This window comes from Dermacentor andersoni, chromosome 8 (assembly GCF_023375885.2).
Source record: "Dermacentor andersoni chromosome 8, qqDerAnde1_hic_scaffold, whole genome shotgun sequence".
NCBI classification, from domain to species: domain Eukaryota; kingdom Metazoa; phylum Arthropoda; class Arachnida; order Ixodida; family Ixodidae; genus Dermacentor; species Dermacentor andersoni.
This window is the reverse complement of record NC_092821.1, coordinates 141430757-141453479: the sequence shown is the minus strand read 5'-3', so window position 1 is coordinate 141453479 and position 22723 is coordinate 141430757. Positions and strand designations below refer to the sequence as shown.

Here is a 22723-nt window from a genome sequence, read left to right as displayed (position 1 = left end):
CGTATTGCACTTGTCGCACGTGACACATGGTTTTTATTGTTTCCATTTGCGTGTGGTGACAGCGACTCTGCGAGCTGCACACAATATTCGGTCAAGCTACAGTCATTGACGCTTCGAATCGACTGATCGCTATGGTCGTGGCACTGCTGAAGTTTTACGATCTTCCTGGTTGCTTACCCACGGTTGCGGTTTCGAGAGCACGTACGCACAATTTTCTTTGGCGCCGCCCGTTCGACCCGCCTATTGCGGGTGGCTTACGCCTATTCGCATCGCCATTCGTACGCGTAGCTAAATCTAGCGGGCTGAGAGAGAGAAAGCGAAGGAGAAGAATGGCGGGGAGGTCAACCAGACGAGCGTCCGGTTTGCTACCCTACCCCGGGGGAAGGGAAAGGGCGAACAGAAAGAGGAAAGCGGGAGGGAGTGAACGCTGTTTGCGCACGCAGCGAAGCGCCTTGAAATCAGTCGAGCGGGCTGATAATACCGAAACATTAGGCGACCTCGTAGCATGCGGTCGGTTGCAGGCCTGCTGTTCTGTGTGGCGGCTCCTTTTGGAGCCTTGAACATTGCTAACGCCAATCCTGCGCGCTGCACTATGCATGCTAGCTTTCGCGCCTATAATTTACGGCGTGTATTTTTTTTTAATTGTTACCAGATTTAAAAAAAAATGTGAAGTACGTAGCACAATCGTACTTATTTAGCGGGGGAATTCAAAATGATTGTTGGACTAATTATTGAAGATTCACTAATTAAGTTTTAAACGAATGACATTATGGCACATATTGCAATTCACGAGTTGTAGGCGGTGATCTTGAATGGCATATTCACTTTGAATCTGTGGTGGATGGCGTATACCAGTTTCTAGATATGCGTTCCCAATGTTTGCGACGAAATGTATAGGCGTTCAAGTAACTTTTGAGCTTGAATGCATAAAAATGCGTTTTAAGGTATAAGCGGTACAACAGAGGATTATTACCGCAAGTTCTCGAAACTAGTGCCATTTCAAAATTTTGTTCCAAGTTCGTGTGCCTTGAGAAATCACTCGCTTCTGTTCGTGTGTTGTAGTGTGTGCGCTAAAGTGACGAGTTCTATGAAGTTGATTAATGAGCTTTTGTTAATTCTTCAATTCTTTATTTTAATTTTCAGTGAAAGTAACTTCCGCATCTTTGGATAATCCAGCGGAATTGACCTCTTGCGTAATGCCGACTACTTTGAGCCCACGTTGACTTCCCAGCTCTATCGTGAAGGGTTGGCGTACGTAGTACACTGTCGAGAGCGTGGCGCGCTAAGAAGGTTGCGAGCTCTAAACCTCTACAAATGCGCAGAATGCATTTGAATTTCACACCTATATCGCGGATAGATCGACTGCGACGGCAGGGGTGGGAAACCTACCATCGGACAATTTCAAGGTGAGAAATAAGGGCACTCCGCAAGGCTCGGCCACATGTCATCCACGCTTTTACTCTTGCCGCGAGCTCCTCACCTATTAAACGCGGATGACCTGACCATCCGGACAACAAAAGAATCGGCACAGCAGCAAGAGGTGATGACTGCAACAAACCCTCGATACAACGGAATAATCGCTGCGAAGTTGCCACGAACGTCTCAATAATTTTTCATAATACCTTCGTCCAAATGAACTATCGAAAACCGCGCCTACGTATGTAGTACGTCAGTAGTTCCGCTTGGGATTTCCCCCGTCCCGTTCTCGAGCACCCAGAAAGTAATGTGCTGCCATCTAGGAACGTTTGAAAAAAGCTCACACTGCCGCTGCTCCATCCTTTGGTCATGTGCCCAAACAATTTTCGCGTACCCAGACTCTGGCTCCCAATTATTTCTCTTGTGCACAGCCTCTGAGCCACTGCAATATTCGTATTATTGGTTTTCAGGCCGCTAGACTTACCCTGGCATCTCGGTAACGCAAACCGACGAAACACGTCAGGTGATCGCGCTTGGCTGCGAAATGGCTGCGAACGGCCGTCGGCCGTTTCCTGTGTGGGCTAGCGGGTTTTTGCTGCTAGCCAACGCGCAAGCTGCCAGCGCAGGTGTGTGGGACGTCGTTTTGTGTCGGTAGCTGGGACATAACGACGGATTCCCGTCGGAGAAGACAATTCACTGGCAGATACTACGTCTGTGACCGTGCGTTGAACGTCCAAGACGAAGTCCGCAAGAGTTTTGGACGTCGCCCGCCGTGGCCACGTAAGTCGCGAATCGAGTTCCGGGGTAGCAGCTGGTCAGTGACGTTGACTAGCCCCCCCATTCATTCGCCGGCGGCTGTCTCATTCAATCTCCGGAGGCAGCCCGATGAACATGGGTTCTCGTGAACTACTTTCGTCGTCGATACAGGGGCCGCGGAACTCATGACGCGCGCGCCGTCCGCCAAATGGGTGCGGACAATGGAGCTTCGAGTGCCTCTGCTCGATAACCGCGAATCGGCGGCCAACCCATCCTCGATAATGAAGGTGCAAGATTGGGTAATGAGCTCCGGCCGCTTGCCGACGGCCTACCGCATCGGCAACTCGACGCTCCGCTGCCAGGTCAACTTCGTCGTGGCCGTGGCGCTGATGGGCATAACATGCCTGCTGCTCATGTACGCGCTGCTCCCATGGGGCAAGTACCACATCCTCGAGGACCACATCGACGGTCCGGGCCACGAGCACGGCCACCAGCACATCCTGAAGGAGTACTTGCCGTACAACTCCACGTACCCGCTGACCAAGCCCATCGTGTACGGTCGCAAAGTGCGATACAAGATCGCCTGCATCACCGACTTGGACACCGAGTCCAAGCTGAAGGGAACCGAGAACACCTGGGTCAGCTACCTGAAGGTCGGCTACCTCGTGGTGGACAAGACGATGAGCGAGGTCAGCATCGAGTGGGAAGAAGGCATGACCATGCTCAAGGGACAGTTTGCCATGGGCGGCCGCGGCATGGAGCTCTCAGAGCTGGTGGTGTTCAACGGCAAGCTCTACACCATGGACGACAGGACCGGAGTGGTGTATGAGATTAGGGACAACAAGGTGATACCGTGGGTGATGCTCACCGACGGCAATGGAGAGGCCACGAAAGGTGGGTCGGCTCGTGTTGATATCTTGCGCAGCTCGTAGATAAGACCGTGTCCTACATGTGATGTAAAAAAGGGGGGGGTGTCTCTGTAGCCATATTTCAAGGGTAGCATGAAAGCCTACATGGGACGAAAGACACTGATTAACCAAACAAAGTGTTTTGTCCGGTCGTTCTGTGTCTTTCCTTCATCCTGTGCCGGTTTTCATGCTACCCGTCAAACATAAATCAGTACCAACTTGACTACTCTACCATTTTGTAGCAATGCAGTGTTCGCACAGCTCAGGCATAACTATTAATAAATAGTTTCAGATTAGGGTACGCAAGTGGCTTGCATACGGAAGAGCCCAAGCACTTGCCGAGACCCAAACGGCTTCTATACGTAAGCATAAGTGCTTACATATAGATTATGCAAGCAGTTTGAGCCCCTCATCTAGAGCTCTCGAATAGCTCGATGCTCGACACTCGACATTCAGGTTGGCATGAAGTCTGTCAGCTTCTTGTTCTTTTGTGCCACTTGCTGTGTACAAGCTAGCCCAATCTTAAACTCGTGTCACACTCGGTGTGTTGCAAGAGCAGCGCTGACATGGCAACAGGTCATTTGGTAGAAGTATAGGTGTACTTGAAAGTCTGAAAAAGTGGTTTGCATCCAAGGAAAGTACCTGCACTTTCCCTAGGCCTTTTGTGCCTCCAGAGAATAGAGCGCAGACAATGGGGTTAAAATGCACACAAGGGCAGCTGATCTTTGTGGGTTCCATTGTTGTGCCAAAGGTTTAACACGTTGCAGCTTTGAAACATGACTCATTCCAGTTTTTCCATTTACCACATTGTTTCCCTCTCCCATAATTGATTCCTGTTTTCTTAGCGCTATTCTGTTGCCTTCTGCGTTGAATGTTTTTTAATGAAATGACCAGCATCTTAGTCAAACCAGTGAGAGTACCAAAAAATAGTTATACTTAACACCCACTTAATTGAAACAGTGCTGCTATGACTTCAAAACATAGCCATACACCTTTTCAGACATTCACAATGAAGAAAAATTTGTCTGAGCCTGGAGCTCGAACTCAAGTCACCTGTTAACTACACTACATAGTCACATTATATGTTAAGCAAATTAGGCCACTTAGTGATAGTGCTGTGGGACTGAATTAATAATTGAAGCTGGGCCAAAACTGGACAAACTGGACCAAGTCGCACCAAAATGGCTTGTGGCCATTTGAAGTTTTGCAGGCAAGTGTTCTGGCTATTTAAGTGATTGGCTGAAGAAGTGCAACTTAAGCCTTTAAGATATGCTACGCTGTATGATAAGGCACTGAAGAAAAACTACATGCTATAAATGTGTGTTGTGAATGCAATTTAACCTATTTAACCTAGAGAAGACAGTTGGACTAGTTCGTGTTTGTTCCCAACATGAGACCTTAATAACTTATGCAGCTTACCAGCTATGCCTTTACTGTATGCTAAGGTAGTTTCAGATGCTAACTACTGTATAACAAAGTGCAAGAAAACTTGTTGTGAATGCAATTTTAATACTGCTCTGGGTTTGCAGTTGTCATGTTGATGCTTCTGATTTTGAGGTTGTGGGTTCGATTCCCAGCTGTCGCAGCCACAGTACAGTGGAGCCGGAACTCAAAAGTATGCATGTACTGTACGTTGCCCACATGTTGAGTAAACCCAGATGTTAAAATGTAATCTTGGCTCCACCACTACAGTGTCTCTCGTAGCCCATGTTGCTTTTGAGACGTAAAATGCCATGCCATTAATCATCAGTTGTGGTGTTCACTGCGTGTCGCCTCAATATAGCATGCAAGTGCATTGCAGCATCAAATGGGAAGGAAAGTCGCAGCTACGTTGCTTTAATAACATATATTGAATTCATGTAAATATTGCCTTTTCAGCCGAGTCAGTAGTTGGGCGAGTTGGTATGGGAAAATATTTGTTGCAACGTGAAAAGATGCAGATGAAGACGAGAAACACAGGACGAGCGTACATCCTGCACTTCTTGTCTGCGTCTTTTTGCACTTTGCCCGTGCACAGGAACAAAATTAAGACAGATGTACTTAAATTTAGGGTTTTAACCCCAACTGGTTAAAATTAGCCGGAGTACCACACTACAATGCACCTTATAATCAGATTGTGGTCTTTGCACACGAAACCCCAAATTAAAAAAAACAAAATCTGCAATCACGAGTGCAGTCACTAGTCAGTCTGTGAGACGTTGTTTGAAGCTATGTATGTACACAGTGTAAGTGCTCAAACTTTGTAGTTGTGAACAGTCTGCAAAGCAGTACAGGAAGTGATGAATTGAAACTACCTAGATTTATAATTGCATTCAGTATGTGAGGCAGTGCACTGAATTGGCAAAGACATCAGATGCAATTAAAAGAATGGCATACCTCCAAGAAGTGTTATTTTCGGGTTGCATAGATCTCAGTTGGGCTTGATAGAGTTCTTGAACCTTCAGTGAGGAGTCAGGTTCGATGCTATGTCATGCAGAAGTGAAGGCATCTCTGAAGGCAATAGAGAATATAATCCCTGCTGAATATTTATTTGTTAATTTATTGAAAAACCCGCGGCGTCCGAAGGCATTATTGCAGACGAGGGGAAGAATACGTAGTGTTTGCATGACGCTGGCGTGGAGCAAACAAATTACCACACACACCGCTATACACCAGCAAAAAAATAGCCGTATATGCCATTATACACCTGCAAAAATAACCGTGCATGCCATTATACACCCCATGAAAGAGCTCGAGACGACACTTCAGTTCGGCATTCAATAAGTTGTTGTGGCAGTTCATTCCATCGGCTAATGGTGCGTGGCAAAAAATTAGCCGTGAAAGGCATTCGTTCTACAATTAATTTCCCTTGTTTCCCATTGATAATCACATCTTTGAGATGTAAAATGAGGGGGCAAAAGGTATTTTTACCTGTCTACTTTAACCATGCCGCCATAAATTTTGAAAAGCATCTCGAATCGCACGTTTTTTTCTGCACCTGCTTAATAATTCCCAGCCCATCCTTAAGTGCAGTAACACTAGAAGGCAAATTATAATTATTAGAAACAAATCCAGCTGTGTGGTTTTAGCATACTAGAAAGGATTTTAGTTTGCAGGTCCTTGACTGCGCAGGCATATTCTAATATGGATCTTACATTAGTATAACAGTTCTCCTGTTTTCTGAAGTGCTGTCCTGAAGTTACATTTGATGGAATTAAACATTTTACAAGCTTTCGCTATTGCATATGCAGCCTGCATAGTCCAAATTAGCTCAGATGTAATATAAACCGCAAGATATTTATACTCACTCGTGATATCTGTACAGTGTCTGATGTATGATCAAGCACATATGGATTCCGTTTACCTGTGAAGGAGATGGACTGACAAACTGGGGTTCAGAGACATTCGCCACCCAGTACGCCAGTGCTGTACACAGCCGAAAAATTTTGTGTTACAGATACTTGTGATCAGCAAACCCCCAATGCAGTGATAACTCATGCAATCATCCGCATACAGGCGTATCTTGCGTGACACGTCCTGAGCAATATCATTGATGTACGCCAGAAAGAGCAAAGATCCAACTTGCTTTGGTTACTTCGGTTACTTCGAGAGTTCCGCGGGGACTCTCGAAGTTGCATGTGATCTTGTAGATAACTCTGAATCCAATGAATTTATAAATTATTTGATTGGATTCAACGTTATGTTTTTTTGTATTTTTTTAACATTTTTCACGCCGGGCCCCACCAAAACTCTGTCCAGTGTATGTACGTCATGCAATCATCATCATACAAACAAGCGATGTGGTGATACTTTGCCTACCTAATAGCAGGCATAGAAAGGTCATAAAAGTTTGGTTTATTAAAGGAATCGTGCTCTTCAAGATGGTATTCATTGCAATGATAAATTTAGCTATCATTTATTTGATCACTGAGCAATTTTACTGAGACAATATGCTCGGAAGCCCAGACACCTAGGGCGGTAGTAAGTATGGCAGCGCCTAAATGTGTCCTTGCTGTCATATTTTGCCATTTTGTGCCTACCTAATGGTTAGGAGAGTAGGTATAGAAAGGTTAGAAAAGTTTTCTTCATTAAAGGAATTGTTCTCGTGATGAAGTTTATTTGTTCCATGATGATGTTTAGGTATAATTTATTTTATCACTGACTAATATTGTGGACAATATGCCCGTTGTCGTGGACACATACCTAGAAGAGTGGTAAAGGTGGCAGTGCTTCGAAGTGTCTTGCTGTCAAACTCAGTCAGCGTTGTACAGGCGATGGCCTCCGGTCGGTGACAACCATCACCGCTCAGTGACGCCGTGGCACTTCTGCTTTGAACCTGTGTATGGGTGAGCACGCAATGCCATTGGAACTCTAACAACGTATTCTCACCACGCAAAGACTGATCGTCGCATAAGATATATCTATTATGCCGGTAGCCTCTGGGAAGCTGTTTACACTGAGACCGATCACAGGCCCCCCGCTCTTGCTATCACCATCATTGCTTCGCCCTTTTAGCAAAATTGTAATTAATAAAAGACTGCACACTTATGGAACTTGTATTTGTGAATGTGCCACAAAGCTGCCTGTGGTTCTTAAATGCACATTTCATTATCATGTTGTGACCAATTCCTTTGAAAGAGGGATGAACCCATTTTTGATTAGCTTTATGCTCTTAAAACATTCTAGATCTGTCTTAATTTTTTCTTTCATTCTTGTCTTGTACACCTGCAACATCTGCACAAGTAGTTATCAAAGCTGATGAGCTAATTTTAAGTACTGAGCTAAATTGTGATTTGCCACTCAATTTCTGATGCCCATTGGGAAAAGTGATGTGCAATCAATAACATACTTTATCTTTCTCCACTTTGGTGTTTTTATTTCTAGAATTATTTTTAGTTATTTAGTATTCAAAGATCTGGTACAAAATGCTAATATACCAGGTAACCTATTTTAATGGAAACTGGTTTTTAAAAGAAAAATTCAACTACTGCAAGGGTTACTTTCTTCAGTACTGATATGTTCAACACGGCAAACACTAGATGGGCCAAGTAGCCATCACAGTTTGTTTATAAACTAGCTCAGATGTAATAGCTAACATTCTAATTACCAGTTTCAAGGCCCATGTTGCAATTGCAGTAATGCATCCAGGTGCCACAAAAGGCCAGAACAATTTATTTATCATATCATAAGATGCCAACAAACAAAGACACCAAGGACAACACAGGGGAAATTACTTGTACTTACTAGTCCGCTTTCAATTCCATTAATTTATAATTTCTTTATTTTGATTAGTAAATACAAGTAATTTTCCCTGTGTTGTCCTTGGTGTCTTTGTTTGTTGGCTTCTTATGATATGATTAATAAAAACTGGGCCCCTCGGTTAACCCCCTTTTTTCTCATTCAGATCAATCTATGGTATTTTAAAATATCCATCTTTTGATGAGATATTAATTCGCAAAAATGTACTTTTTTTTTATTGCTCCGATTCAGAAACAGGGCGCACAGATGGTGCCAGAAGCACTGCCTAGGTTATTCTTAAGCTGTCGTGGCACAGAGCAACCTTCTGTGACTATCTGCTGAGGCATCCAGTCCATCGTCGCATGCTTAAACAGCAGGCAGCAGTCACAAGTACAGGTGGTGAACCTATTGACACACAGAAAAACTATACAAGAAGCATCACATGGTCAATGCTTCGGGAACACTTTGTACACCCAATGTAGAAACAAAGTTGGAAAGGCAAATTTTTGTTGGTGAATCTTTTAACATCGAATGGTGCTTTTCAAATAGCAGAAATTGTTTTTGCCTCTCACAGCCCCCTCCTGCAATACTGTCATTGCTGCGTGGGTGTAAAAACCAGTACTTAAAAAGTTATCAATTTCAGTTAATTAGCTAATGGACTGCAACAGTAAATAAGCCAACTAGTGCACAGTGCATGAAAGGGATAAATAATAAAGCATGCTCTCAATTTTTAAACATTATTTTCTAACGATCCGCTTCTGTTAAAATAGACCACACGGCATTTCTGGCTCCTATCAGCTGTGTCAGTGCAGAATTTCTGCCATGGTGAGAAACATCGGAGAGTTCATGTTGCGGTGCACATGGTCATTCAATCTGCATTATAAAATCTATGCTTCACTGAGCCAAGAGAGGCTGAATATAACCAATAACTTGGACATTTAAACATTTTGTTTACCAGCATCTTATGTGGCAGCCGTGGTGAATTGAAACTTGCCATAAAATTGCAATCATACAAATTCAGCTAAGTGAAGCCATAAAAAGCATAGGGCAAGTTACTGGTTGTGTTTAACTGAAATGTAGAAATAATGAGGATCGAGGGAAATGAAAGTGGACAAAAGGATAACTTGCCAAAGGTGGGGAGTGAGCCTACATCTTCCATCTTGCGTGTGCCGTGATTTGCAGCGCCATTCCCACCGGCCACTTTCTTAGGTATTTGTGCAAGCATCCAAGATTAGCCGTGCGAGTGTTAGCCAGTGCCGCATCTGGCCAAGTCGGCAGGCTACAAAGTCGGTATACTGAATCACTCTCATGTGGCGACGCAGGGTTCAAGAGCGAGTGGGCAACAGTGCGAGAAGGCGTCCTGTACATAGGTGGCCTGGGCAAGGAGTGGACGAACAGTAAGGGTCAGGTGATCAACCACGACCCCCAGTGGATCAAGGTAGTGACCCCGGGAGGCCGCGTGGAGCATCGCGACTGGCGGGACAACTACCGGAGGCTCTGTGAGTGGGCCAAGTATGGAGCCCCAGGTAGGTTCGTCTTCTCCCTTGTCTTGTCTTCCCTTTCGAGGTAATATTCTCGGCTGTTCGCTTCGGAGGTGCGATCTCTTTTGTGCGATTTTGCATGACTGTGCTACATTTCATACTTAGTAGGTGGCGCCATATAAGTTATGCAAGTAGTGCAGCCATAGCAGCCGTACTTCACAGGTTTGGTGAAGCAGTTTTAGATCTGCACAGCTTTTTCTTGTTGACTACCTCATATAATACAGCTACAGCTCGTGTATGTGAGGTTACATCAAATCACTAATTACTTGTGCACCTTCGTGCATCCAGTGTGCAACATACTGTGTATAGACGGGGAATGCGGGAGATGGAAATTCAAGACGATGAGCAAAACGTGAACATGCAGGAGCCAAGAAGACAAGTCCACTTGTCGAAACGTTGGCTCCTGCATTCACCTTGTTCACGTTTTGCTCATACTGTGTATAGGTAGCGAGTGCAAGTGGCATACTGTAGCCAATAGTTGCAGAAACAGATCACTTCATTCGTTTGGTGGTAAATATGTTCAGATCTGTGGTGCCCTTGATGTAATAATTGTGTCATCTTTTGTGACACAAAAGCAAGAGACTTAAGTTTGGATACCAATATCTTTCTTTAATGTGTGACAACTCCTTTCTCTCCACAAATGCAAGCTTGGAGATATGTCTCTCTAGCCTTTGCAGCATTGCTTGCCATGTATGAAATGGAGTGTAGCGACTGATGAGGCAACAGCTTCCTCCCAGCTCAGCCAGTGCCAAGCGTGCTCTCTTAGCACAGTTCTAAGTGCTGCTGCCCATAGGTGCCGAAGCATCTGGTGCTGGATAACACCAAAAACTTGCAAGAGGGATTGTATAATAATGTTGCCTTGCTGGCCTGCTGTTCACTGGCTTCATGGTTACCTGTGTCCCACCATTTGTTCATGACATTATCAGTCCTCATATTAAATTGCAAGTATTGCCAGTGTCGTGCTTCATTTCAGCCCCATATGCGCAATGTAGGTGCCTATTCCATGTTTCAGTTCAAAGTCAGCAACTGGCAAAGGCTTTCACGTTGAGTTATAGTCTGAGGGGAGAGTGAAAAATGTTGCTAAATTGATTTCGTTTACCAAAGCAAACACACATGAATATGAGTCTTCTCTAACATAAAAGTAATATAGTATAGCAGTGTAAATTGTTAAACACTGTTTTTAGCAAAAACATATAAGGTATATTCCATATTTGCATATCCCGTACATGTTCTGTATTTGCATGAGCAAATACGGAATAAGGCCTTGTTCTAAACATACAAGGCCTTGCTCTGCAAGGCCCGCACATTGTTTTCAGTTTTATTTTTGCAGGGTGCGGGCCTTATGGCTACTCATTGAAGCCGCGAACTCAACTCGGATTGCTATGCAAAAAATCACAACCATTAGCAGCCAACTGTGAACATACACCTAACCTGTTGTCCTCGTTGCTTGCACTGCTCTCATCCTTTGCACTGCTCTCATCCTTTGATGAGCTCGCCTCATTGGTGTCCTCCCACAGCTGGTTGTGCTCCATGCTGTTTAATATGCTCATCGTCTTGGAGTTCTTGACAATAGGCTTGAGTGAAACTGCACGCCACGTATTCAAAATCAAAGTGCGCTTGTCCTGCAGCAGCGTGTGCCTGAAAGCACAATCCAGCTAAACCTGCTAAACATGCAAACTCGGTACAGCCGACACCGTTGAAGCATGCTGGATCTGACCTCAGTTACTGTGACGCACCTATGGCGGACATAATACATGCGTGGTATGATCTGGTTGGATGTGGTGACAATGGCAATGTTTATATTTTCAGAATTGTAAACCCCCCTCACCAATTTCTCTCTATTCTCATGGCTCTTTTCATCTTGCGACAAAGTTTTGAAGGAACTAGGAGAGATTATAGTGGTGGCCCATGACAACACCTTTCAAGGCAAGACCTTGCTCACAACGCAGTCGATTTCCATTAATGTTACCCAGGTGGGGTGTGGGAATTGGTTCAGGTTACCCTTGGTCTCAATAAGCTAGTTACAGAGCACAAATGCTTTTTGTATTAGTGCCCTTGGTTGAGTTATAAAACGTTGGTCAAATAATGCAGTGTCGCATTAGTGGAAGTCATCCATACTGTTGCCCAGCTGGTCCCATTGTAGCACAGATAAAATGCAGTCGCTCGACTATCATTTGCGTTCCAGGATACATGATTCACGAAGCCGTCGCATGGAGCCATCGCTTCGGCGAGTGGTTCTTCCTTCCCCGTCGTGCAAGCACCACAGCCTACAATGAAGTGGAGGATGAGGAGAAGGGCACCAATCTCATGCTGCGCACAGACCCTCAGTTCGCTCGTGTCCAGGTGACGAAGGTTGGACCGCTGTTGCCGACCCATGGTTTTTCGTCGGTCAAGTTTGTGCCGAGCCTGACGCGCTCGGACCAGGACAGCATTATCCTCGCTCTCAAGTCAGAGGAGTACAAAGGAAAGACTGCGTCGTACATCACTGTGATTCGCGTCGAGGATGGAAAGGTTCTCTACCCCGAGACCAAGATTGGCGACTACAAGTTTGAGGGGGTTGAGTTCATCTGATGTGACAGACGGCTTGTTCTTGTTAAAATGTTAGTTTGTGTGTGCTGTGGCCTCGTGAAGCCGATAAAGGTAAAATTTGTATGCTGTTAAATATTGTAAATGGATTTCGTGCTCTATCAACCTTCTTGCTTCTTGCTTTCTTTTCGCTTGATATAGCAGTAGAATATTCTCTTACCGCCGCATGATTGCTTTTCACCATGGTACCAATGATCCAAAAGAATTGAAATGAATTGTGAGAGAAATAAAATACTCTTCACTGGCCTAAGTGGTGTTTGACATGGGAGAATTGCATTACTGATTCTGTACATGGATTTTATCTGGTCACTAGCCTGTGGCTCTCACTTCATGAAAAAGGACTTTCACCTGCTTTTTTGTCAGTAACTAACGCTTCATATTCTAAAGCATGTTCTTTAATAGCATTTGTGTAAAGCCATGTCTTTATCAGCTTCACGTAGCTGTGTCCAGAGAAGCGTTTGTAGGATCCTTGCTTCCAACCCACCAAGAGGTAGTTTGCCTTGCTGACATATAATTGTAATGACACCGAAACTCGTGATAATGCCTATGGCTGCTTCAAGGACGCAATTCACCAAGTTCTCTTGCTACAAGTTTAATTAATAATCATTGAGAGAAAACATGCTGCTGTGGCAAATCATTGTTTGTTATGCCATGTAGCTTTTCTTCAAGGAGTGGTACTTGTGTGAAGTTCAAAATGCGAGGAAACTGCCACCAATATAGGTATAAAGTGAAAACTACCTTCGCTTTTTGAGTGGAAAGGGACGAAGTTTTGTCCTTTGTCCGTTCAAGTTGGTTAAGCGTTTTCTAGTCATTGTTTCCTAGCTTCCTGCATGCTTTTCCCATTGCTTAGCATTGAGCATGAAGCCTTGACCTTTTATTTGAACTTGGCTGCTGTCGTCTCCAGTTCAGTGCAACGAGAGAATTGAAATCAATACACTGCTTTGGAAGTTTCTTGCTTTCCACTGGTGGCAGCTATGCTAGCACAAGGGCGAAGCCTGTCAGTATTGTTCTTGAGATCTGTTATGTGGTGCCCTCTCCGGTACCAGCTTTACGCTACCGGTTTTGCACGTAAAACAGCTGAGTAGCATCAAGGTTACTTTTAGTGACTGAGGTTTGGTACTTTATAACCTACAGTGTACCCACTTATAAGAAAGTCTTCAGATCAGTTATGGGACATTCTGTCACTAGAAGCCTTACTATCACGGTAACAATTTTATGCTTATAACGGCTAAGTAGTTTCTCAAGGTTTCCTTTACCAACTAAGGTTCAGTACTTCATATTTACCCATTTGTGACAAACTCTTAAATACATGTGGTCTTTTGTGTAGATGGTAATACAAAGATTATTGCCGCTTCATTAGGACAAGTTGGGCTCAGTCCTCAAACTAGCCTTGCTCTTACTGTAGTGCACATATAGCAGCTTGTTCGAGGCAACAGTCTGATGCTGGAACTTCATTTGTTTATGTACAGTTGGCCTCAAAGGTTTTTACAATTTGGCTATCACAAGAAAGCCAAATTTCAGTAGCTTAGTTTTTTTGCTTGCTGCCTGTAAATTTAGTACGACGTGTACACTATTGTAAGTCAAATTCCAGGAGGCATGCCCAGGGTCTAAAAGGTATTCAACTTTTTTGCAGATTCTACGCCCCGTAAACTTCTGATGCCAACAGTACAGATGTCTTGAGATGGATTGTCATTTATATGCTGATGCTAACTTGCCCATCGAGTACTGTGTGCCTTTGACTGTCCAGCACAGGAAACACTGCTAATGTCATGCAAGGCAGGCATGATATGCTTTGCTGCCTGTTGCTGACCCAAGTGAAGAGAGATCTGTGAAAGTTTGTTTTGAATGTGACATGCAGTTAGGTTTGTACAGAAGACGTCATTCAAAAGGTACTTGTAGCATGTTTTGTTTTCAGGCAGTCTACTTGCAAGAAATGGGACATAAGATGTGTCGTTCCTTGCCCCCATCCTTCTTTTTTCTTTTTTCTTTCATTCTACTCAACATATCGAGACATGCAAATGTCCACGAAGTTATCTATATACAGAAGCCACTGAAAAGCTTGCATGTCGACTTATACCCCTGTCACACGGCAAATCTAATGTCATTTCCAACAAATGACATTTGTTGCGATTAATGTCATTATCACAGCGCGCTGTCACACGGCGAAAACTAATGTCATTTGAAAATGATGACAATGACGATAGTAAAAAAAAGACGCCTCAAACCCACTTTTGTCCAATAATTATTTTCCAATATGCTAAATTCCACTAGAATATGTGATTGTTGCTTTCAAACCGTAGCGTTCGATTACTAACTTGTCGACATTGCCAACGAAGTCGAGTCAAGCCAAGCCAAAGCTAAGGCAAGCAACAGGGCGAAGAGAACGATAGGCGCGTCCACTACATCTGCTAAAGTGGTACGAGAAGGGCACTTGCATGTCATCGCCGTTCGGATGTGCATGCAGGCTTCTAATATCCTCATTCTTGGCACGTGCCACAGGAAAACATGCGCACGCTTTTACGCCAAGTTAATTGAAGCGGCCGCGGCCGATGCTCCGGTGCGAACCAACACAACTGCTGCAGCGAAAGCTAAAGATGGCTGTCTGGTCACTGGACTGAGAGTAGTTTTCTGTATTTACGCACGTGATGAACTTCAATGTTGGTAAAGCAATAATTAGGTAATAAAATGGATAGAATAATATGGATTTTTTTTAAAACAAAAAAGAAGCATGTACTGTTTGCGAAACACTGGTAAACTCGTGGTGTCGAGGATACACATTCAGTTCCAAACGAATGCGAATGAGTTTGGCGAACTCATTCGTTTGTAAATGTCATTTTCGAAAATGTCCTTACGTTTTACCGTGTGACACCAAACAAATGGCATTATCAGCGAATGTCATTCGCTGTAAATGACATTAGATTTGCTGTGTGACAGGGGTATTACTGTATCCTCAAGTATCCTCGCAGCTGTGAGGATATTGAGCGGATATAAGCTGGACCCTGAATGGCATACGTAAGCGTACATTGAACACCCACATATTGCAAAGATAGCTTCTTCATTCATTCATGTTGTGCTTCCTTCCATAACAACATGCCACAATCACTATGTTGTCAGCCAACTATGGCATAATGACAACAGATGGTAATGGTAGTTGATAATTATAGCGATAGAAATAATTAATGAAAAGGGATAGATACATGGGAAAATAGTTGTCCTAAAATGTGGCCCCAGGAATTCAAGAGTACAAATCTTTCGTCTTGAGACATGCACAGTGCATCTGTAAATGTGAAGCTGTACTTTCTGGCGATGAGATTTTTGTTGTTGTTCTCATCATGGCTTCCACATTCAACATAACTACCACAGGCAGCTGCACACATTTTGAGAGCTGGATAGCACTATGGAACCACGTAATGTGCTATTTGTATTGAATTTTTTTTTCTTGAAGTGGCATGGTACGAAATGTAGTATTTTTTATAGGTGCTTGTGTATAATAGTTGCAGCAATAATGGCATTTTGTGACGTTTCTTGCCCCCTCCCCCCTCTTGCTTTTCTTCTTTGTTGAAGTGGGAATGCCGTTCCTAGAACTCGCTTTTTTGATACCAATTGCACAGTGCTCTTCAGATTTTACGTTGATTTTAAGTACGTAGTGTAAAATCGCCCTTTTCGAGCAGGCGACGTTGGCATGCGTTCTACCGTGAATATTGGCAGATCTGATGCCTTTGGGAGCTGCATTTCGTGATAATTAACACTGATGCATTATTTGCTTTCCAAAGAGTCTGAAAACATAGTCTTCAAGACTTTTATTTTTCTTGTAATCTTCAGCCACAAATGTCCCTGTATTTCCTCCACTGCTTCCTTTAACCAAGTATGAAACTTAAAGTAGGCGCGCTACATGCAAACTTCAATTCGAGAGCACTTGTTTCTTTTCATGTTGCACAGAAATTGGTGCATAATATGTGTTCATAATCACTGCAGCACATACCCAATTACCACTGTCTAATTTCATCAGCACAGTGTTATTTGAGGAGAACTTGTGACTGAAAGCGTAGACTGGGCAAAGTGGACAACCAGTGAGACCAAAGGCATAGTGCTCACTTTTCCACTTCAGTGTGGAGACCGATCCCTCTACGCCTGCTCCTACCACCTGCCTCTGTATACTACAACCTTATGATCTAATCGCCTTACCTCCACACGTCCATTAGTTCTGAGTTTGGAGCTGCTTGACCTAAACAAACCCAGTTCACTATGAAACGTACTGAGCAGCAAATTTTTGTGTGCAGCACTTTTTGCATCACAGGTGCAGCTTCTATGTGCCACGTGCCACATTCGCGAGTGAAAATGATCATGTATTGGAAGCAAAATTGTGCAGAAACTACCGGCGATGACTGTCATTGTAAGCGAATAGCGGAACGCTTCTAGAAAGCTGTTCACTTTATTTAAGGAATGATGCGCTTGATGGCATATATTTGTTGTGAAAATATTTATATAAAATTTCTTGTTTCATTGTGTAATTCCGTAGGGAGCAAAGCCATAACTAGCACATCTGTGGTAATACAGGTAGATGGCATGTGTGTCTGAAAGAGCTTTAATAGTTTGCATTCGGCAACAAACGTGCATCACAACTCGGTCGTGTAGAAGCATGCACCCTTTGCGTCAGCAGTGACAGTCCAACCACCGATCACGAAAATGGCCAAAAGAGCAAAAGAAAGCGATTTGCTTAAAAGGGGCCCTGAATCGCTTTTTATTGAAGTTGAGAAAGGCATTTGAAGTGAAAATAGGCTATTTCAGTAATGGAGTTATTGGCAATCAAACACAGCCTCCACTGTGCTCCCATTCCTTCTTCAACGCCTTGCACTGCGATAGCTATGGTGCAGTGAGGCATGCCCACAACGCTCCACCTTCTAAATGTCACCATGGCGCACAATTCAAATTTCATTTTGTATGTTAACGTAGACGCCCTGCCTTTGGCGCCTATGATGCGCTAAACATAAGCCAACCATGGTTGTCCTCAGCGAGCCGCGGTGCGCTTATTCAGTGGACTCGTGGCAGCACCCCATGGTGGCCGCAGTGTCTGCCATATAGCCGACCACAGTTTTATGTCAGCTATGGGCCAATAGCAGCTGTCTAAGGGAATGGCAAAATAAAGCCTCCAGTAGAGAGTGAGGACAGGGACTTCTGTTGAGAGCATTTGAGAGAAAGGTGACTTTGTGATCCGCTTGGCTTGGCAAAACTTGGCTGAGATGTTCACAGCTACGTATGCTACCTATGGACTATATTATTTCACAAATCCCGAGGAGTGGTTCAGAGTCCCTTAAAAGAAATGAGAGGAAATAAAACATATTTTCATTAATTATCAGTAAGTCTACCAGGAACTACTGCTACCTACATCCTGTGCGACATCGACGGTTCAGTTGGACTTCTCCTTGAGATCAGTTTATCGTACACTGTGACTGAAACCAGTGCTACAGTATCATTCTTCCTAGAAAACACCATCTCCCTTTGGTGCTGTCCGCACCTCCAGAAAAGCGCAATCGACTTGCCCAAACATGTACAGTAGTTTAATGTAACTTACTCAAAGTATCATCTGGACACTTTCAAGAGAGCCTAAGAAACGTGCCCAAGCTCACAATCTGGTTGCGACTCTCGAAAACAACTTTTGGAGCTCTTAAAGCAGGGGCATGCTGAAATTGCCTTTGCAACGTTCTAGTCACCACATTGCAGCAGGTGCTTCACCATTTGCATTTATTGTAGGGTTTGCAAACAGACTGCCACACAGCCTTTTGTTAAGCCTGACATTGACTGGGATAATGTAAGGGTTTTATTCCAATGGTTATTTCTTTTTGCACTTTGTCAGTGTTCTGAGTGGTGTTATCCTGTGTTATCACAGGGAACAGACAGCCATGAAAAGTCAATGATAAGTAATAAATGGAATCTTTACACTATACTGGCCCTTGTTTGTTTTGTTTCAGTTGCAGCTGTTTGTTGTTTCAATTGCAGTGTTTTAATTACAGCTGATGTTAACACTCGCTGGTGTGCATTGCGGTCAGCGTGTGCTTCTAACATGTGCAAGCATCGGGCTGGTGTTATGAACCACCTCAACCGATACGTCCCGAATTGTTAAAACGAATTGTTTGTTGGATTGTGTAACTTACCTGAATTTTTTTTTATGAAGCATCGGACACTATCTTTTTGTATAATCAAACGTAAGACATATTTTAAAGCTGTTCCTCTGTTTTGCATTCAGGCATGGGCTTACTGTTTTGTAGCTGCTTTAATGGTTTGATTAGCAGTAGTTATAAATAGTATTTATGCATCTTGCCTTTAGCCTATGTGGCATAGCTTGGATGTGAATGTTTTTCTTGCAATGGTAGTTATGCCATGCACTTATACCAGCTCAGCGCAGATGAATGGGATTGCTAAGGCAGTCTCTGAGTACAGCCCTTGGGGCTGTGTTGCCATCGTCATGCCATACCTGAATGATTACAACATTGAGACAGAAATCCACATGCATAAACTGCTCTTCGAGACTGCAAATGCAGCTCATGTTTTTTGTTTGTACGTGCTTACTTGCTGGCCTCCACTTGCCAAGGTAGGCCTTGTAGATTTTGTTGAAATTTAAGGCTTGTACTTTGTTTAGTGCTTATTAGCAGGCAATGCTCTGAAAGTTGGGGTAACTTTTCAGTGTCTTCACCTGTGGCTAAAAGATAGCACATTCCACAATAGAAACGAAAGATGGGGAAAATAATATGTTCCACATAACTTTGACTCCATACATTGCAGTTGTAGCAGGTGAAAAGTCACATAGATCCAAGGCCACTTCTTAATGAGACATACAGAGGAAACATCCCTTTATGAACACTTTACATGCATATTACATAACTTCCATTTAATGAAATGTTGACTCTATACATTATAACTGTAATAGGCTAAGTTATCATGTAGATGGCAGTGTGGATCTTAACGGCTTCACAAGGAAATTTGCAAGAAGGTGCTTTTTTATGACTGGGTTAGCCACACATCACCCTCAGCATTGCCTGCTAAGAAAAAGAATGTAGCGCAGATCAATGCCTGGTTTTTGTCTAATCGAGTGCTGTGCTTCATCAGTCGTTGACATGTTTCAACGCAAACATTGCAATTCATAGTGCTTTCTGAAGGCTGCTGCACAATTTGGTCATGGTATAGCCCCTGCTCTGACATGAATAAACATTTTGTACATTACAAGCCCACTATGCTTCGTTTCTCTGGGACTATTGCTTCATAGTTCGCCGACAACACCAGTAGTCGCATGGAGTGCTGAAGCAACCTGACTTGAATCTCCTTTGTTTACCTAAAGTAGCGAACAAAGTACTCGCAGAGAACTTTCTGTGGCAACAAAGGAAAAGCTACGGAGCCACAATGTGTCTGCTTTTCTCTTCAACGTTTGGGCAAATGCAAAACCGCCTCGCGTGGAAGCTACCTGAAGCATGTTTTGAGAAGCCAAGAATGCTGTCAAATGCTGCCAGACTTCTTGATGCACTAGGACATCTGCAGAGGCGACACCCCTATACCAATTCCCTTCGCTGCCACAGATAGTTGTCTGCAAATATATTCTGGACATTGTCCAATTCTGTAATGGAGGCATTTTGAGCCAATCTGAGGCTGTGGTTAGCTCTCTGGACCAATAAGAGCAGACAGGATGGTGAATTCTACAAGATAGCAGAATTTGACAATGTCGACAATAGGATTCCTGCACTGACATAGGCCCACTTACATATTTGTTAATTTCAAGGTGCTCACTCTTGCCTATATTTTCGAGTTTGTGCGCATATGCATTTGGCACTTGAAGTAGCATGCCAAGTCTGCCGCTGAGGTATCCTCTTCAGCTGTTCAACATTAGCTCCCTCACCCATGTTTTGCGACATACTGTTTGATATGTGCGGTTTCATTGCAATTTACTCTCGGAATATGCAAGTTTTATAGACTATGGGCATGCTGTGTGTGGCAAAGGAGTATTCAAGAGGCATTCATCCGAAGCTAGTGGCCTAGCATGACCCAGTGTGAGCTTTCTGAGCAGTTTAGCTCAGAAATGTGTAAATAATGTCTTTTTTTATAGCATTGCTTTGTAGAAGATTGCTGACATAATAGTTGTGAGCCTTTCTTTGTTTTGTTTTAGATGGGCTTCGACATCTAAACCGTAGATAAAAAAAGATACTGGAAAGCCTTTGAGCATCGTAAATATGTAAATACAATTTTTTTTTTCAGCCAGTATTGGTTTACTTTCCCAGCTGGTAACTGTGTCATGACGTTGCAATGCAGAATGTGGTGACGTGAGAGCAATACGTTGCGATGTTTCGACACTCGCTCCGGCTTGCTCGGCTGTCTATGCTGCCACACCAGGCCTGCCACCGAGTAGCAGCTTAGGAGGCGTCCAATCAAGTTCCGAAAATGTCACGATATCCTGCTCCCACGTGGACACCTTCATCCTGACGTCATGACAGAGTAATCTGCAAAACGAAACCGAAACTGCCTGTAAAAAAAAAAAAAAAGCTATTGTATCGATATATTTATTGCGCTATGAGGCGTGCTAGTCTTTTTCTATGGTTTTGCAGTCCATCACCTTCAGTTAACGCAAAAATTAATGGAAAATATGTAATGAATCGGCATCTTGTTTCTCCTGCTTTTCTTTGTAAGCGAAGGCTTCCAGGGGAGCTATTTGCTCACAGTAATCGAGCCGTTCTGTGTTTGCATGTCGTGGCCTCAGACCCAGAGGAAGGGCAGCATGCGAAAACCGAGTGCTCGGGACCTCATTCTGGGTTATCAGACTCTCGTACGTCGTTTGGCCCCCGTCCAAAAACAAAAGGGCTCGTTACTGATAAGCGGAAACTCCCAGAGGCTCGACACTTGCGCGTTCTATCTCCCGCTTCACTTAATCATTGACCTCTGCAGACTTCTACTGACCTAATCGTTCTCTCACTTCCACACACACGTGCGCCACGATTGGAGTAATGAATGTGATGAGCTTCTGGCCGAAACCTTTTTTCGATATCCTTGGGCGTCCTTCGCATTAGCGTTGTTCCTATGTTAGGGAAGTTTAGGATAGGAGTTCACAGCTTAGGGTGCCCCAAGAAGCGACTGCTTTAATGTACTTTAAAGGGATCCGAAAACAATTTTGATGATTTTGTACAAACATACTTTGTTGTTAGGTCCTTCTGAACATTAAGTGACACATTTATGTGCTGCACATAAAGCATGTCATTTATTATACGGTTTTAAAAATTGCATCACTACCGATTACAGCGGTGGCGCCCCCTGAGTTAGTCCAATTGACGTCACTTGGGCGAGCTATCCAATTTACTACTCGGGACCGTCGTCGATAATTTTCCAACTTTATGATGAACAAATGTCGTTTGTAATAGTTCGAACTTTGGTTAATTTGTTCCTATAAAAGAATGTAACAGGAAGAGAATACACAACGACAATTTATCACTACGCTCAAGCACTGCCAGTATGCAGCAATTCATCTCCTCGACGCGAGCTGTGCGGTCAGTATTTGTCTCGAGCTTTCTCTTCGTGAACATCATGGATCGCCCTGGTTACATTGTGGGCTGCAAATCTAGCAATCAAGCTGCTACATCGTATCCCTCTGCAAGGCAACTTACAAGTGGATTGGCTGCAGCACATCTATCTGGCTGTACCGGTATCCGATCGGCGCCAGCTTCTACGCATTTGTGGACCTCACTTGACGCCGGCGGAATACTACCTCAATGGAGAGTTTAGTGTGCCTGTTATTCGGCTAAACGCAAGCACAAGTGGACTGGGCGTTTTACTTAATGAGCGGAGGCGCATACGTGAAGGCCTGCACGGTGCATTCACCTGGTGGCACAAAGCTCAACCAGACAAACACAGAGCTAATATGGCAGTAACTAAGCGTATTATACTTTGCTGCTGGTGTAAATTTTCAGTAGGTGTGTAATCGTGAACATATTGTCTTTTTAAATGTTTAAAATGTTTTACTCTTGGTTACACCAATAGTAGCTCTGTGTTTGGCTGGTTTACCTCGATGCCACCGGGTAACTGCACCGTGCAGGTCACTCAGGCCGCTCACCTTTAAGCTAAGGCCCCTTCATCACAGCGGCAGTAGTATAGAGGGGCTTTAGTTTACACCTACGCCCATCCGTCAAAACGCCCAGCTCGCCTGCGGTTACCAGGATACCGGACACTCCCACTGCTGTGACAGAACGCTCGCAATGCATGCTGCTTGGATAGCTCTCGCAGGGAATCGACAGCCAGGCAGTTACTGGACAGGTTGTAGAGACTTCG

At 43.9% G+C, this 22723-nt stretch overlaps 1 protein-coding gene across 1 annotated transcript; it reads left to right on the top strand.

The window, feature by feature from the left end:
* The first annotated feature begins 1843 nt into the window (after window positions 1-1843).
* On the top strand, window positions 1844-19645 carry LOC126525854 (soluble calcium-activated nucleotidase 1). Its single transcript, XM_050173819.3, has 3 exons — window positions 1844-3066; window positions 9620-9823; window positions 12024-19645. The coding sequence occupies exons 1-3, from the start codon at window positions 2358-2360 to the stop codon at window positions 12407-12409; spliced, it is 1299 nt and encodes a 432-aa protein (XP_050029776.2). The 5' UTR covers window positions 1844-2357; the 3' UTR covers window positions 12410-19645.
* The last annotated feature ends 3078 nt before the right edge of the window (window positions 19646-22723 follow it).